The following is a 15563-nucleotide window of genomic DNA, read 5'->3' as shown; positions in this document are numbered from 1 at the left end:
AATCCTGGATGGCGATTGGCTGAGTCCATGTCCTACAAGTGACAATATTCATTTATCTTTATTACATGAATCCTTGCAATACATAATAAATGTTTTATACAAGCTATATGGCACATGGCGTTTTTTATACAGTGCCATATACAGTACAGTAGATTTATTGAACCAGACTCCATACCTTATAATCATAATATTGTTTAAATGCTCTTCTCTGAACATCATTACACCATCTGTCTGGGTAAGAGCCTTTAGTCAAGTTAAAATGCACTCATTTTACATGCAGAGAAATGCAATAATATACCTCTAAAGGAAAAAAACATTGCAAATTTCCATAGGAATTAAATTGTATAAGGCAGTTCCAGGGGGGTCCACAGTTATATGATTGATAGTTCTGTAGGATAGGTCTGTAACTCCGAGAGTTATGGAGGTCCATGACCTAATGCATACCAAACTGTGGGTCCTTGAAATTAAAAGGGGTGAGAATCACTGATATTAGGCTTTGGGACTAGGAATGACCCTGGGTTAGGGAAAAGAAGTAATCCCAGACATGGTTTCTGTGCTTTGAGGCCGAAATTCATTTTCAAACATGACCAAAATTTTGACATAATGACTGGTGTAAATCGTCTAGTCTACACATAATTCCATATAATGTGACGTGATGACACGTTACCGGTTTGACAGTCTGTCACCATGGTGATTAGTCTGCTTTTTGCTGACTTTATGACTCCCTTCACCCAGCTCTCAACATTCCTGTAGAGTGTGCTTCATCTTAACCAGAGGACAAAGACAATTGAAATTCTACCTGCTGCTTTTAGTTCCCTTTGCTATTACTGGCACATCACCCTTAAGGCATGTGTTTATTATTATGTTTTTCATTGTCACCATCGCAAAAATGCTTGCTCAAGGTGGGACGATGTTGGGTCTCTGCTCTATTATGTAAAGTGTCTTGAGCCAACTTGCGTTGAATTGAATTACACACTTTTCACTCAAACCTATCGATGTGATTGGTTATCGGCTTGCGTGACTGAGAGCATTTAGCCCGGATGTGTAGGGCTTACTGTATTCACTAAGCAGTTCATTACAGAGCCTGAACCTGACAAGCGTGTCTGTCATTATATGCAATATAAAAGAACAAATCTCAACGTTCAAAAAATGTAAAAAGCTGATAAATTGAAACCTACTGTAGAGCAGTGGTTTCCAAGAGGTGTGCCACGAGACAAGTCCAGGTGTGTCTTGAGATTTTTGGGAACAATAATAATAATAATAATAAATAATAATTTATTTCCTCATTCCTTAGGGGTATTTGTCACTGTATATTTGCACATCTTAATCTTTATCCCGTATACTGTATCATTCTGACTGAGCCTGTTGTATTAAACTTCTTCTCAGGTATCATCACCATGGGGTCGTCATGGATGAAGTCACATTATTACATCAACACATACAGGATTGAGTTGAAAGAGAAGAATCGCTGGAGAGTTTGGGCTCAAAACAACATCACGGTGAGCTCACTGCTCAATCCTGCAATGTTAGAATGTCTATTGTTTGCCAGGTCAATTCCAATTGTAAAAGCGCTGCGGGGACAAAATACTTTTTTCATAAGTGAGTGCCCTGTTTCATACTTTGTCATATGGCAGTGTTGCGCAAAAGTAGTGAAGTGTCCATACAATCAACGGTTTTGGACATAAATGCAGTTATTTTCAATTTAAAAGCACTAATTAGTTGAGTAACAATTTTGGACAATTATACTTTTTACATTTTCATCAACTTTTAACGTTTAAGTTTGCCATAGCAACGTTCAAAAACAGTACGAGCGTAGCAAATAGATGCATATTGCAGTCTCATACGGCATAATGGCATATCATCAAGCTTTCTATGTCTCGTCTCTCTCTCACGCTATCTCTCTCTCTTACCAACTTAAGGACTTTGAAGGAAACCAGGACAGTCTCCACCAAACAAGGAACAACTTCCATCCGTCTATCGTGGCGCGATACCTCCGCCTCATCCCTCTCTCCTGGGACCAGCACATTGCCATGAGGGTGGAGGTACTGGGTTGTACCCATGTCAGAGGTAACTCAACATTTAGTCACTCACAGTCAGTGGTGGCCAAACTATTTGTTGTATCTGGTAGCATCTGACATTTTCATTCCACATTTCTCACATGTATTATGCATTTCCCATGAATCATGTATGGCAAGTGAATGTGTTTAGTTCACAACACGTTGCATTGCAACACGTTGTGAGTTTGTAGATCAGCTATTTTGGAAGAATGTGTAAAAAAAAGAAAAGACATATGGCCATGTTGAAAGCAGTTTTAAAGAGTGTGACCCTACTGTAATGTTTTTGTCTTTTAACCAACACTTATCTATCTGCCTATCTATGAAACCACTGACAGTGTGAGGGAACTAATTTAATCTAATTTGATCATTGATACATTGTTTTGATTCCTCAACTTTGTTGGACTAATGGACTTGAAGTAATTCCTGTGACCTCATGGCATTGCCTCTCTTTTCCCATCAGCCAACGTGTCAACTCAGATGACGGTAGAGACGCAGCCAACCAAATCTAAGCCTACGTTAGCCGACGAGGACACTCAACCCGGGCCCTTACATGTAGACATAGGTACGTGTGTGTCTATTCCTGTGCAATTACATACAGTACAAGCTTAAAAATGATGTCAGCGATCCAAATTGTGCAACAGCGTCCTGAAGCCGAGACAGAAAACATGTGTTTGTTGTACAATTGAGCTCCAGCGACATCCAAGTGAGAGCAGTACAGATGTTGGTAGTTCTACTCTATCTGGTCAGCTGTATTTGAATGCCTCCAGCTTTGGTCAAGTTTCCCCCTTCTGTGGTTCAAATCAACAGTTTGTGTGGTTCTTTATGGTTTTAAAGTTTTTGCTTCATAGAAACATTATCATAAGTTATCTTTTTTAATTGACTTTTTGCCGATGTTTCGGTCCCTAGACCTTGATCAAGATGGTATGTGATTCCCAGCACCACAAAAAGGAAATACAGTGGTGTGTGTCATTCAGCCTAATACTGAACAAGTTACTGCATTATAGAGCCTGGAAAGCCTACTCCAAACCTGAATCACACTGAAAACAAAGCCTGTGAAAAGGATGGGAACATCCACCCATTTAATAAGTGTTCTAAAATGGAAAGCATGTTCTCTGTTCACAAAGACTTTCTCGCTGAAAGTGGTCCGAGAAGAAAGGGATCGTTAGCTTGGTGTTTTTACATGGACCAAAATGCCTTGCAACAGTAGTCTCCATGTCCCTTTCCAGTTTAGTGTAAAAAGCTGCAATCCATAACTTTTGTTTGGGAATAAAGTTTTAACACAGCGGTTCTCAACTTGTGAATATTTAGGATATTGCAAGTGGCCACCCAAATAATTGGCAAAAAAATATTATTTAAAACCTTGAAAATGTTGTTTTCATTGTGATACGGATAAATAAGAACTTGAAGTATACTATGTTAGTTCCATTGATCCAAGCCGGAACACAATCGATTGATTGATCATTAAAATAAACATGTTCTGAAAATGCACGCAACCAACTGCCGTGTGAAGTGGCCAGTTGGGTGGGCTGCGAACACTTTTGAGATTTTCAAGTGGGTCCTGATCCAGAAAAGGTTGAGAACCACTGTTTGATAGAGTATGTTAACAAAATATAACTAACACAACAGTGGTGTTTTGCCACAACCTGCTTTTTTTATTGAGATATTTAAATCCTGTGGACGGGTAGGACCGCTACTGATTGACAAGAGGTATTGCATGAAATTCTCGCCTTCCAAAACATTACAGTTCAAAAGTAGACATTTCGGCGCTTGCTATGGAATGCAGCTTTAACATTAAGAATAAAGTTTATGTTTTTGTGTAAAGGAGTAAAAGGAGTTTGAAGGCACTTTTTTTAAACTCGCATTACTTCTGTTGAGCGTCATTAATATGGAGAACCGCTAGACAATATGGTCTCTATGAAACCACCAAATGTGGGAGTATAAATGGCGCGGGGGTGTCTAAACTTTGTTGAACTTCATGTCACCCTCCACCCTACCCTACCCTACCCTCTGTCATCAGTCAACATGTCATCTCACCAGACGTTAGGAACTCAGCCAACCAAACCCAAGCCTCTGGTACCTGGCCAGGACACTCAACCAGTGCCCTTCCATGTAGACATAGGTATGTGTGTGTGTGTGTGCGTGTGCGTGTGCACGTTTGTGCCTAAGTGCCTGTGTGTGCAATAGCAAGCGTCTCTCTTGTGTTTGTTACAGTGAAACTAGCCATCATCATCGTTCCCACGTTGCTGTCAGTGGTTCTGCTGTTGACTGGAATCTGCCTCTTTAAAATGCTCCACAAGTAAGTACACACACACACACACACACACACACACACACACACACACACACACACACACACACACACACACACTATAACCCTCTGATCTGATTTATTAACTCTTTATTTCATTTCTCCGCCTTAGGAAACAGAACAAGGATCATTCTTATGGTTCTTCTGAGGAGAAAACAGGTTGGAGAGAGATCTTTACTTTAAAAAAATAATAATAATAATTCTATTGACGAGTCACCCCATGGAGACTTGAATTCAGGGATTTTTTTTTTGTCGCATTCCTAAGCCGGATTTGATGACCAGGGGACCAGTAGGCATCGGTTCCGGTAGGAGACACAAAGGAGACTCTTTGTGTCTCCTACCGGAACCGCTGCCGGTCATAAAATTATTGGCTTAGGAATGCGAAAAAAACAAAAACATATCCATGAATTCAAGTCTCCATGGGGTGACTGATCGATAGGAAGAAAAAGTCATTTTGGGGGTGAACTATCCCTTTAACTTCTTTTTAGGCATTTTTTGGGGGGGGGAGCATTTTGTTTCTAGGATAGGATAAAGCTGTTTCTTGTGTATTCTGTGTTGATCCAGGTTGCTGGAAACAGATCAAGCAACCATTTGCCAGGCACCAGTCAACAGAGTTCACCATCAGCTACAGCTCTGATAAAGAACCCATACACAAACTGGACATGGTTACCAGCAACATGGCAGGTTAGGACCAGTAAACACATGCATGCACACTACTTGCCAAGCCAGCATCAAGCCTGATTTATACTTCATCGTACAACGGTGTTGCACACCACAAATAGCAGGTGACAAGCTCACAACACGTGATGCAATGTCTTATTATGATTATTTTTGTTGTGCGACACTGGAGTGCAACTAAGTATAAATCAGGCTTTAGTTGTCCATATACACAGACATTGAAGATTACTAAATGTTGAAGCTGTTGTTAACTCATTGAGTGCCAGATTTTATTCATTTATTTTAACGTTTGGCTATTCTGGCACTCAATTGTACTACCTATGAGTATGTAAAAGAACAAAAACGAATAAACAAGAATTATTTCTATATTATGTTGTCCCAGTGCCAGAGTTTTTTTCAAAGTAAAAAAAAGTTATACATTAAACAAGGAGTGGATGGAGCTGCAAATCTTCAGATAATGATATCTTGGGTTCTGAACATGTTTAAAAAAATAAAAATAAAATCTATTTTTTCAAAAACACGTCAAACACGTCATTGGCACGTTGCGCCATAGCGGTAAAAACACGTGAAACACGTTAATGGCACTCAATGAGTTAATTGTCATCACTTCTGCTTTCCAGAGTATGAGCAGCCTCTGATGATAGGCATGGGAACCATGCCCCGGAAAGGTTCTACATTCCGTCCCATGGATACGGACGCAAATGACGGCACAGACCCAGCGACACACTATGACTACCTCCACACGGCCAACCAGTACGCCCTGCCTCTGACCAACCAGGAACCGGAGTACGCCACGCCCATCATAGAGCGCCACGCCTTCCGCAAGGACAACTTTATGCCCGATGCAGGAAGTTACAACGTGCCGGGGACGGTGGTCAGCAAAAGCCCCTCGTTCCGCCGTGCCTCGGAGGGCGGATACAGGAAACCTGGGTTGGGAGGTTCCAGAGGTTACCAGACGCCCCAGGTGAAGAGGACGGACCGGTCAGGACAGAACTCGGCTGGGCTGTATGACTGTCCCAAGGTGTCTCAAAGCCACAACCAGGGTGAGAGGCTTGACTCCAGGCATGCAGACTACCAACAGCCCCAGGCCAAACCGTTGGTCATGGAGAGTTACTCCACGCCCAGGGACTGCGTCAGGAAAAGCCCAGTCTCAGCCCCCGCCGTGGGGCTACACAGGCCAGATCCGGAGGGGGGCCATGGAGGAACCTGACTGGGGACTATCTTGGAAATTCTGAACCAAGTCTGAGATACAATGCACATCTCAACATGAGGATTCAACAGAATGGAGATTTGCGACAGTCGACAGACAGCCGATCATAAGGTGTTGAGATTCTTTCACTCAGAAAAATCTGGGATCTAATCATCCAGTTGAGACAATCTTGACTCACCAGTGGAGTACTGCTATCTGGATGTTTTGAGTCATCAATACCTGAAGACCAAGACATCGGTGATCTATTTATCATACTGAGAGGACCATGGTGGAGGACCAAATCCAACTGTGATTGAGACATTGGCCTTTTTTGTTGCTTTGTTTCAAAGAATGCCTACATCTCAGAGGAGCTGCAAATGAGTTGCAAAGGCTGATCTAGTTCCAACAAATTGTTAAATTATTACTTTGGGATTGTTTGTGTGGAGTCTTTTTTTGTATATTTTGCTAGCTGTGTTCAAGAGGAACTGTTGCCTTCATCTCAGACTTGGGTCCAACCTCATAAACTTAGTTTAAGACTGATCAGAAATAAGTAGACTGGTCTGAAGTTCTCAAAATGGACCAGTCTCATGTAAAGACAGTTGCTGCAATATATGTTCATTGCAAACAAAAACATTTTATTTTATGTTTTTGAGCCAGAAGAGTCAGCCACCCTTCATCCAGTTTACCGACAATTCAATGTGTTTCAGATGATGTAGCTTCTAGTAAATTATTTTTTAGTTAAATGGTATCTTTAGATTTATATTGCATTGTCTGGATAAGATTTGGATGCAAGTCTTGGTCTGTCTTATGCGTGCCCTGGGAGCTGTCGGCAGATTTTAAGGTTTTAATTGCAATACTGATAAATGTACTGTATTTTAAATATCTACTTTTGTCTGTGAAGGATGGCTCGTAACTCAGTCACCTCGGTCTTTAGCCACACTGAGCATAGCTGTCTACAATACTGTGACTCTCCCTTTACGTTGAATTAGCCATACAAAACCTAGGGCCAGGCTAAGCGCAAAATTGTAAAATACATGTACAAAACATGTCTAAAAGAATGGATGGAGAGGGGCTTCTTTCAAACATCAGGGAAGATCACTTGTCAAATGTAGAGAACTGCTGTTGTGTTGAAGTTGGTGTTTTGTGTTTTCTAGCAGGCTCCAATACTGTATTATTAGAGAGTCACCCAGTGAAGCCAGTTCAGGACAGACGTGTGTGTGTGCGTGCGTGCGTGCGTGTGCGTGTGCGTGCGTGTGTGTGCGTGTGTGTGTGCGTGTGTGAATAGGGGTCACAGTGAAAGGACTTGGTGTCCAAACAGTCACAATAAAGGCTTTGTCCTCTCCGGCTGCAGGTGGCTTTCATGCCCAAGCTTTCATTTTCTCTCTCTCTGAGCTGGAGTCAAATCACTTTTAATTCAGTCAGTTCAGAACATAGGAACCAATGATAACCATTCTTTGTCTTATGATGAATATTGAAAATAATATACCACACAAAATAACCGATCTATAAGCTGACATTTTTGCCATTTTTGAAACGTAGGGAAAACATTTGGACATTTTCCCAAATAGGGATGCCAGGGTTAATGTTGTTAATTGAACCGAGCCCTAATTTTTATAACGGAGCCAAATGGAAAGGTTAGGAGAAGCAATGAGGAGCTACAGTAATTGTAACTAAATTAAATTCCAAGTCTTCTCTGAAAAAGAGAAAGCTTTCTTGCATGATTGAAAATGTACCTCCTCCATAATTTTCAATGGTTTTCAGTTGTGCAATTGAAATGAAACCAAACTCAAGTTGCAATGGGCAAAACTGGAGCAAAGTTCTTTGGACACAAATCATTCACTTTGGACTGGACTAATGTCAATGACTACTACAAAGACAAGCTCCTGTTTAAACTGATCTGAACTTAAACTCCATTTGAAATGGTTACCTGTGTGAATTCTACATACATGGGCTGTACACAGTTTGATAAATATGTATCCAGAGAAAGGGTGACACTCAAAAGTTTACTTAATTGGTAATTTGCCACGCCACAGAACATTGTCGGCCCTCTGGCCTTCATCAGTGAGTGATGAAGGCCGGATGGCATCAGTTGCCGATAATTTTCTGTGGCGTGGCAAATCAACAATTAAATTAAGTGAGTCGATTAAATCCTCACACAATTTGTTTTAATTTTTTTGCCTGATGTCAAATTAGCTGCAGGCTGGATCGCACTTGATCACAACCTTTTCTGTAAAGCTGCAAGTACGATAAACTCTGATGTTAAGACTAACCTAAACCAAAAGGCTTTTACTGGACTGTAATTACTGTCAAAATAACAACCACTTTTGTACAGCCGGTACCAAAAATTATACAGGGAAGAGATCCGTGCAAAACCACGATCCCACCACACAAAATGACCTCTGCTCTTGACGGTGTGGCAGATTAACTCAGGATATCTTTCCATATCTTGCCATGAGTCCAACCTTATGCTTAATTTGTACCCCATTGTACAGTGGTGTCGCTCACGAGAACATAACGAATCTACAAGCTCACAACGACAACATTGTACAATGAAGTATAAATCAGGGTTTAGCGAGGCATTGCTGCTTTATACTCAGGAGAGGAAGACTGGCTTTTGTTTCTGTGAAATATTCTTTGGGAGATTTGTTTTTAGTTTTGTTTGTGGGGGGGGGGGGGGGGGGGCAAGTGGTGTATATTATGAGTCATATGTGATGTTAGAGGTTTGATTGTGTTATCAATTGTTTGAATGCAACTGCTTCACATACCTCCCTGGAATTCAATCATTATTGTCTGCAGACTGCTGTGTGATTCTGGTGACTACCATGCAAAGTGTCGAGTCATGCGTGTCTGAGGGTGTGCGTGCGTGCACTGCTGTTGTGTCTAAACTGAGCCTGGAATAAAAGCCACTGCCAACAGCAGCTGACCACCTGCCTCGTCAGTGTCCTCTCTGTGTGTGTGTGTGTGAATGGATTTGAAAATGCATCTCAGCAGCTATGAAAGGTGGACGTCAGCTGACCTCAACATTCCAGTCATACGTGGGCCACATTCCAAAACTGCCTCTGAAGTAACTTACACCTGATTTAGAATTTGTCATACGACAGTGTCGCTCACCAAAGATAGCTGATCTACAAGCTCACAACACGATCATGCGATCATGACGGTATGGTTTCAGGTGGTGTTGGCAAGGTACAATGGTCTAGTAGTCACTAGTCGCAGGTGACTAGACAAAGCACAATTGTTGACGTATTTTTTACTTTACTGGAGTATTTCCCATTTTCAGTGTTTTTACTTCTACGCCACTGCATTTCAGAGGCAAATATTATACTTTTACTCCACTACTACTATTTGAAAACTTCAGTTACTTGTTACTTTGTAGATTTTGATTATTATTACAAAACATACATTAACCACTTCAGCCCTATATAAAAATAAAAAAAATCGCCGATCTACAAGCTCACAATGCGTCTATTTTCAAAAGATTTGTATACATTTGAAAACTTGTGAAATGGGACATTCTGCATAATGAGTACTTTCTACTTTTGGTACTTAAAGTACATTGTGATACCAATACATCTGTACTTTTACTCAGTACATTTTTAATTCTGGGCTTTTATCTGCAGTATTGATACTTTTACTTAAGTAAATAAATGTGAGTACTTTTTCCACCACTACTAGACAAGTGTCAAGTCACATTGTGTGACGGGCTCTCCTCACTCTCCCTGCACAGTGCACACATTGCAGTCCATCAGTTAACCTCCATCCACCTTCATTCCATGAGAACCCAGTCAATAAAAGTTTTCTTATTCAGTCTATCCTGCATTTGAGTTCCCTGTTGATTGTAACATTAGCAGATTATACACGTGTGTTGTATAAGTAACTGTTCTTTTGGTAAGCAACCTTGAGACAGATGCTACTTGTTGGTATTATCTGTTAATGACATGTAATCACATTTCTACCTGATCTGCAAGTAGTAAAAAAAGGATGCAATGTAAGATATACATATGCCTGTTTAAGCAAGCAATAGATTACACAATCAATTGATATTGTGTTTTTAAATCATGACTCCCATGTTATGAGTCCAATTATATTCCCTTATAAATCCATATGACTATATTTTGTGACAATGATCATACAGATGGCATATTGTATATAAATATATTGTATCTTTGTTTTACAATAGTGACTATTCTTTAGCATCTAAACAAGAAAAACATGAATACTGACAATTAAATTACATCATTTTATTATAAAAGTCAGGCCATAAGAATAGTTTGGTTGGTTCCTCCTCCTTCTGGAAACTGCTGTATGATGGCATAGACTACACAGATGGTGGCAGGTGAGGTGCAGCACAAATGGATTAAGACGGCAACATATACATCCAGGATGGTGTGTGAAACAAGTCATGTCAACTGGTCTGGGTGCGTGAGGTTCCACTTAATTCTAGAAGGGCTGTCTCTCCCTGCATCACTCTACAGCAGTGGTCATGCAGTAGGTTGACAGTGTCCAAACAAGCACCTGTTTTGAGAGAGATTAAAGGTCACCTAACAAGTTTGAGCTTGTGATTCTAGACCACTGAGTTCTCATCGTTGGGTCTGGGGATCACCAGGGTCCCAAATTGACCCTTAAAGGTTTGTACCTCAAAGCGTACAGTGTACAAATGGACCCATAAGGGTCCATTTGGTTCTGTTTGTACACTGTCGGAGTTAACGTGATTTTACGTTGTAGATTGGGGTCCTATAGAGCAGTGGTTCTCAAACCTTTTCATGTCAAGGACCCCCAAATTGATATGTATTTGGCCGCGGACCCCCATCTGAAAATGTTTTGTGCCAGGGACTCGCAGAAGAGAAGATTTGTGTAAAAAATAAATGAAAATTATTCAAAATCTTTCAATTTTCAAAAATAGCAGATGTACAAAAGTATAAGTGGTTAAAATGATTGTAATGCTAGAACGGGAACTGCATGAGCAAAAAGAGGGACGCATCTGATACAAGTGGAGGCTTTCCCACATACCTTTGTAGAATTAGGAAGTCACATGCGGCAGCACCCACTCCCTTCTCTCTCTCTCACACACACACACACACACACACACACACACACACACACACACACACACACACACACACACACACACACACACACACACACACACACACACACACACACACACACGGTCAGTTTGTGCACTGAGGAATGTGACAGTTTGGTGTCAGTGGGGGGCAGCAGCTGATTCTCATGACTGCCACCTCCCCCTTCCTCTCCTCCCCTGACCTCACGTGTGTGTTAGCATACAAGCCATCATGAATGACTTGGATTGTAATAATTGTAATAAAGGGCAGGGCAACTGTTTGGGATTCAGGGTCCCATGGCAATATATAACCCCCCCCCCCCCCTTACCAGGCTAATATATAACAGTGATTCTCAAACTCATTCATGTCAAGGAGCCCCAAAAATTATGTGTATTTGTCTCCGGACCCCCATCTGAAATGATTTTGTGCCAGGGACCCCAAGAGATTTGAGTTGTAAAATGCCTTTAAAACTATGTCACATTTTTCAAAAGAAATCACAAAATGTTTTGAAAATAGCATGGGGCAAGGCAGTGGGGCAAGGCAGCCTACTGTAAGTCTTAAACAAAATATATAAAACATAACCCTAACCCTCAACAGTGTGATAAAATCAATATTGTAACGTCTTATGCAAATGAGCCATGCGGTCGAATGTAAACAAATCGCTAGTGCAGTCTGGATCTGTCATGACCGTCATGGATGAACTTCAACCTGGTGTTTGCACTATTCTCCATTTTTGACCCGTTCATTCATCTACATAAACGGATTTCAAATATAAAGTTTTTGACCCTGGCGAGGGTGGGAGTTGAAATTGTGACTTCTGCTTCCGATGAGGCTGCTCTATCCATAGCTCAGTCCGAAGAGCTCTTGACTTCAGGCCACAAGATCATGGGATCGAATCCCAGCACAGAAACCTTGGCATCTGAGCAATCTGGCTCCCACGGGTCTACTATCTTTTTCGCCTTTATCATAAAGGTTGCTGGACAGAGGATGACATGCATAATTTATTAATTAATATAAAGGTAATATCAAATACATTGTAAAAAATGAGAGACATGACGCTTTATTAGCAAGACAGTCTTTTATTATATCATTCCTCATTTTGCTGGTTTCCCCTGAAACCCCTTTACTGTTACAGGGTACAACTGCCTTAGAATCTCTGCTGATGATGTGGCCATAGCTGAATGGTTAGAGAGCCCACCTGGCAAGCCATACATCCCAAGTTTGATCCCAGGCCTTAGCAACGTGTCAAAGTGTCCCTGAACAAGATACTTAAAAGAATAGTTCACTCATAAATACTTATTTTCTATCAATTACACACTCCATGAAGCCTTGAAGAGATTTTTTGTTTTTGACACATTCCTGAGCACAGACTCAGATATATTGGTTGGATGCATGGCGCATATAATAGGCTATCGCATTGTAGATTAGTAGGCGATAATTCCAATATTCACTATACACTCCTCATGTTTAAGCCTAACTGAATTATATATTTATGGACTTGTATATAATTATATATATTTTTGATGACGACTTGTGCATTTAATTTGTCGGCAAGACTTTGCCACGCTTTCTCCCTGGATCCATTTATTGCGGCCGTGTTTCCTTTCTTGCTTATTATACATTTTACTTCCTCATATGATTCCGATACATGAGTAAGACTCAAGACCCAAAAGAGAAATTTGATCTCTCCCCGGGACCCAAGCCTCAAGACTCTTGAGCTAAAAAGTTTGTGAACCACTGCCATTTAGAACAGTGGTTTTCAACCTTTTTCATGCCAAGGACCCCTAAATTGATATACATTTGGCCGCTGACCCCCATCTGAAAATGTTTTGTGCCAGGGACCCCCAGAAAATTTTCACGATTTTTCGAAAATAGCAGATCTACATGCTCATAGTGCAGCACTCGGTGCCGTGCTATGAGCTTGTAGATCTGCTATTTTTGAATAGCCAAAGCTAAGTGGTTAAAAATGATTGTGACACTATCAGTGGCGTACCCACCGTAGAGGCAGGAACTAAAATCTCGCCTCTGCTACAAAATGAAGTAAAAGACAGGCAGTGAAAAAAACAGAATAGTGGCCGTCGGACCATTAGCCCGCCTCCTCATCCATTCATACGGGCAGGCAGCTAATCACCACCGTATCCATTCAGCAGAGCGACCCTCGCCTATAGTGATGCAAATGTATGCCTTTGTCTTCATGGGGTACCAGGAGTGCCAGGGGTGGGGGTCTGGGCCATCACCTGTACTCACCTGGCATAAAAGGGGCTCTGAGAGCAGCTTGAGCCATTCATTACTGAACTACAACATGAAGAGACCACCGCTGAAGAATTGATTGATTGATTATACTTGCATATTGTTTTTATTAACGTTTTTCAGTTTTGTAGTCAGTGTGTGTAGTGTTGTTGTTAACTTGTTGACCCCCCCCCCCCCCCCCCTTCGTAGGGGGGGGGGGGTCTCGCCTGCCCTAAATGTAATTCCTGGGAACGCCACCGTTCCATGAGCTGCTGCAGTGCTGCTGTTCAGCCACAGAGAAGAACGCCACTCTGGTTTTGGGCTCCATGATTGGTCAAGTTCAAGGATTCTGCTATCGACTTTCATGATCTTTTATAGGAATACGTGAAGCCTGGCTTTACCATCCTGGCTCAACACAGCCTGGCTTGACAAGGTCTAGCTCGACAAAGTCGCTCCTTTTCAGCCTGGCTTGGCGTTCATGGAACGGAATAAACCAGGGCCCTATTCATCGAAAGGTGAATTAGAGCTAAAGCCTGGCTTTAACCCCTATCCTGGCTTAATTTAGCCAGGATTAGGGCTGAATCGGTTCCATGAAAGCTGAATTATCTTGAAGATTAGTTTAGCCAGTTCACCCTGGCTAAGTTTAGCCTTGACCCGATTCCACGAAAGAGAATTGAAGCAAGCCTACCTTAGTTACCATGGCAATTTAGCTGTGAAGTTAGCCTGGTCAGGAGCAGGCTAACAGCCAAGCTTACTTAATCCAGTGCCTTGTTCTTCAAGTTTTTCCACAGTTAATTCAAAACATGTGTTTGTATATGGACTCATTTTAATGACCCTGCATTCAAATAAAATGAAATAAATACAATAAGATATAATCAAATTAATTCTATTACTGAAATAGTGTGTGACCATGAATCATAATCGTTTCACAATGACTCATGTGATATGTCATTGTCACTCTGTTAACACTATAGTTCATATTGTTAGATGTTACAGATTTTCTTTAATATTATAAAAAATGTCTGACGTATATATATATATATATATATATATATATATATATATATATATATATATATATAAATAAATATATAAATTATCAGTTACGGGTTGAAAAGAGCCTCACTGAATGTAAGTCAATGAGGAGCATATTTTAAATTATCAATTTCTAGTCAATGGAGAAATTAATTTTATTTCTTGTCCACCTTTGGAGTTACATCATGATGGCAAGGTAACTACACAACCCAAACCTCTACCAAAGTGGTCTTGCAAATGTGGGGTTATTGCGCGTCAACCCCCCCCCCCCCCCTCCTCCGTGCGTCCCGTCACGGCCCCCGTCGCGGTCACCCCTGTCCCTGGGCGTCCCGTCGCAAACACGCGCACGCACGCACACACACACACACACACACACACACACACACTCTGTGTGTGCTTGCAATACTTCGCCACGCTTTCTCCCTGGATCTATTTATTGCGGTCACGTTTCCTTTCTTGCTTTCCTTTCTTGCTTAAATACGATTCTGCTATCGACTTTCATGGTCTTTTATAGAAATACGTGAAGCCTGGCTTCATTATCCTGGCTCGACACAGCCTGGCTTGACAAGGTCTAGCCTCGACAAAGTCGCTCCTTTTCAGCCTGGCTTGGCGTTCATGGAACCGAATAAACAGGGCCGGCCCTAGGATTTTCGTGGCCTTAAGCAAGATTTTTTGGGGTGCCCCCCCCCCAAACACCCCCATTATAAAATCATTGTCACTTTTTATTGCATACTAAAATAATAACGCTAGTTGTTGGATAGGAGATACATGACATAATTACAATATGAAAGTAAAAATGTAAAAAAACTAGTGGCCCCCTAGTGTTTGTGGCCCTAAGCGACCGCTTATATTGCTTATGGCAGCGGGCGGCCCTGCGAATAAACCACGCTATACGGAGCCGACTTTGTCAAGCCTGGATTTGACTTAAGGCCAGGCTTATTTAATTCACCTTTCGAGTAATAGGCCCCAGGTCAGGTATTGACTCACTGATAGTTTCCAAA

The 15563-nt window shown here is 41.4% G+C and overlaps 1 protein-coding gene across 3 annotated transcripts in view; it reads left to right on the top strand.

Moving 5' to 3' along the window:
* The window catches only part of dcbld1 (discoidin, CUB and LCCL domain containing 1), a 41007-nt gene extending 31847 nt beyond the window's left edge, over positions 1–9160 (top strand). The window contains exons 9-17 of one of the 3 annotated variants that reach the window (XR_013934770.1): positions 1387–1499; positions 1920–2067; positions 2518–2619; positions 4075–4176; positions 4269–4353; positions 4478–4524; positions 4930–5049; positions 5664–7992; positions 8045–9160. Coding sequence is in view for 2 of the 3 variants with exons in the window: in XM_080453901.1 (XP_080310027.1) it covers positions 1387–1499; positions 1920–2067; positions 2518–2619; positions 4075–4176; positions 4269–4353; positions 4478–4524; positions 4930–5049; positions 5664–6253 (1307 nt within the window). In the remaining variant the exon portion in view is untranslated. Of the gene's footprint in view, positions 1–1386; positions 1500–1919; positions 2068–2517; positions 2620–4074; positions 4177–4268; positions 4354–4477; positions 4525–4929; positions 5050–5663 lie in introns of all 3 variants that reach the window. The other 2 variants (XM_080453901.1, XM_080453902.1) reach the window with 2 other exon arrangements.
* Positions 9161–15563: the final 6403 nt, after the last annotated feature.

The sequence above is a fragment of the Gymnoscopelus braueri genome (genome assembly GCF_963280865.1).
Source record: "Gymnoscopelus braueri genome assembly, chromosome: 16".
Classification (NCBI taxonomy): Eukaryota; Metazoa; Chordata; class Actinopteri; order Myctophiformes; family Myctophidae; genus Gymnoscopelus; species Gymnoscopelus braueri.
The sequence above is the reverse complement of the archived record's forward strand: the minus strand, read 5'-3'. Positions and strand labels throughout refer to the sequence as shown.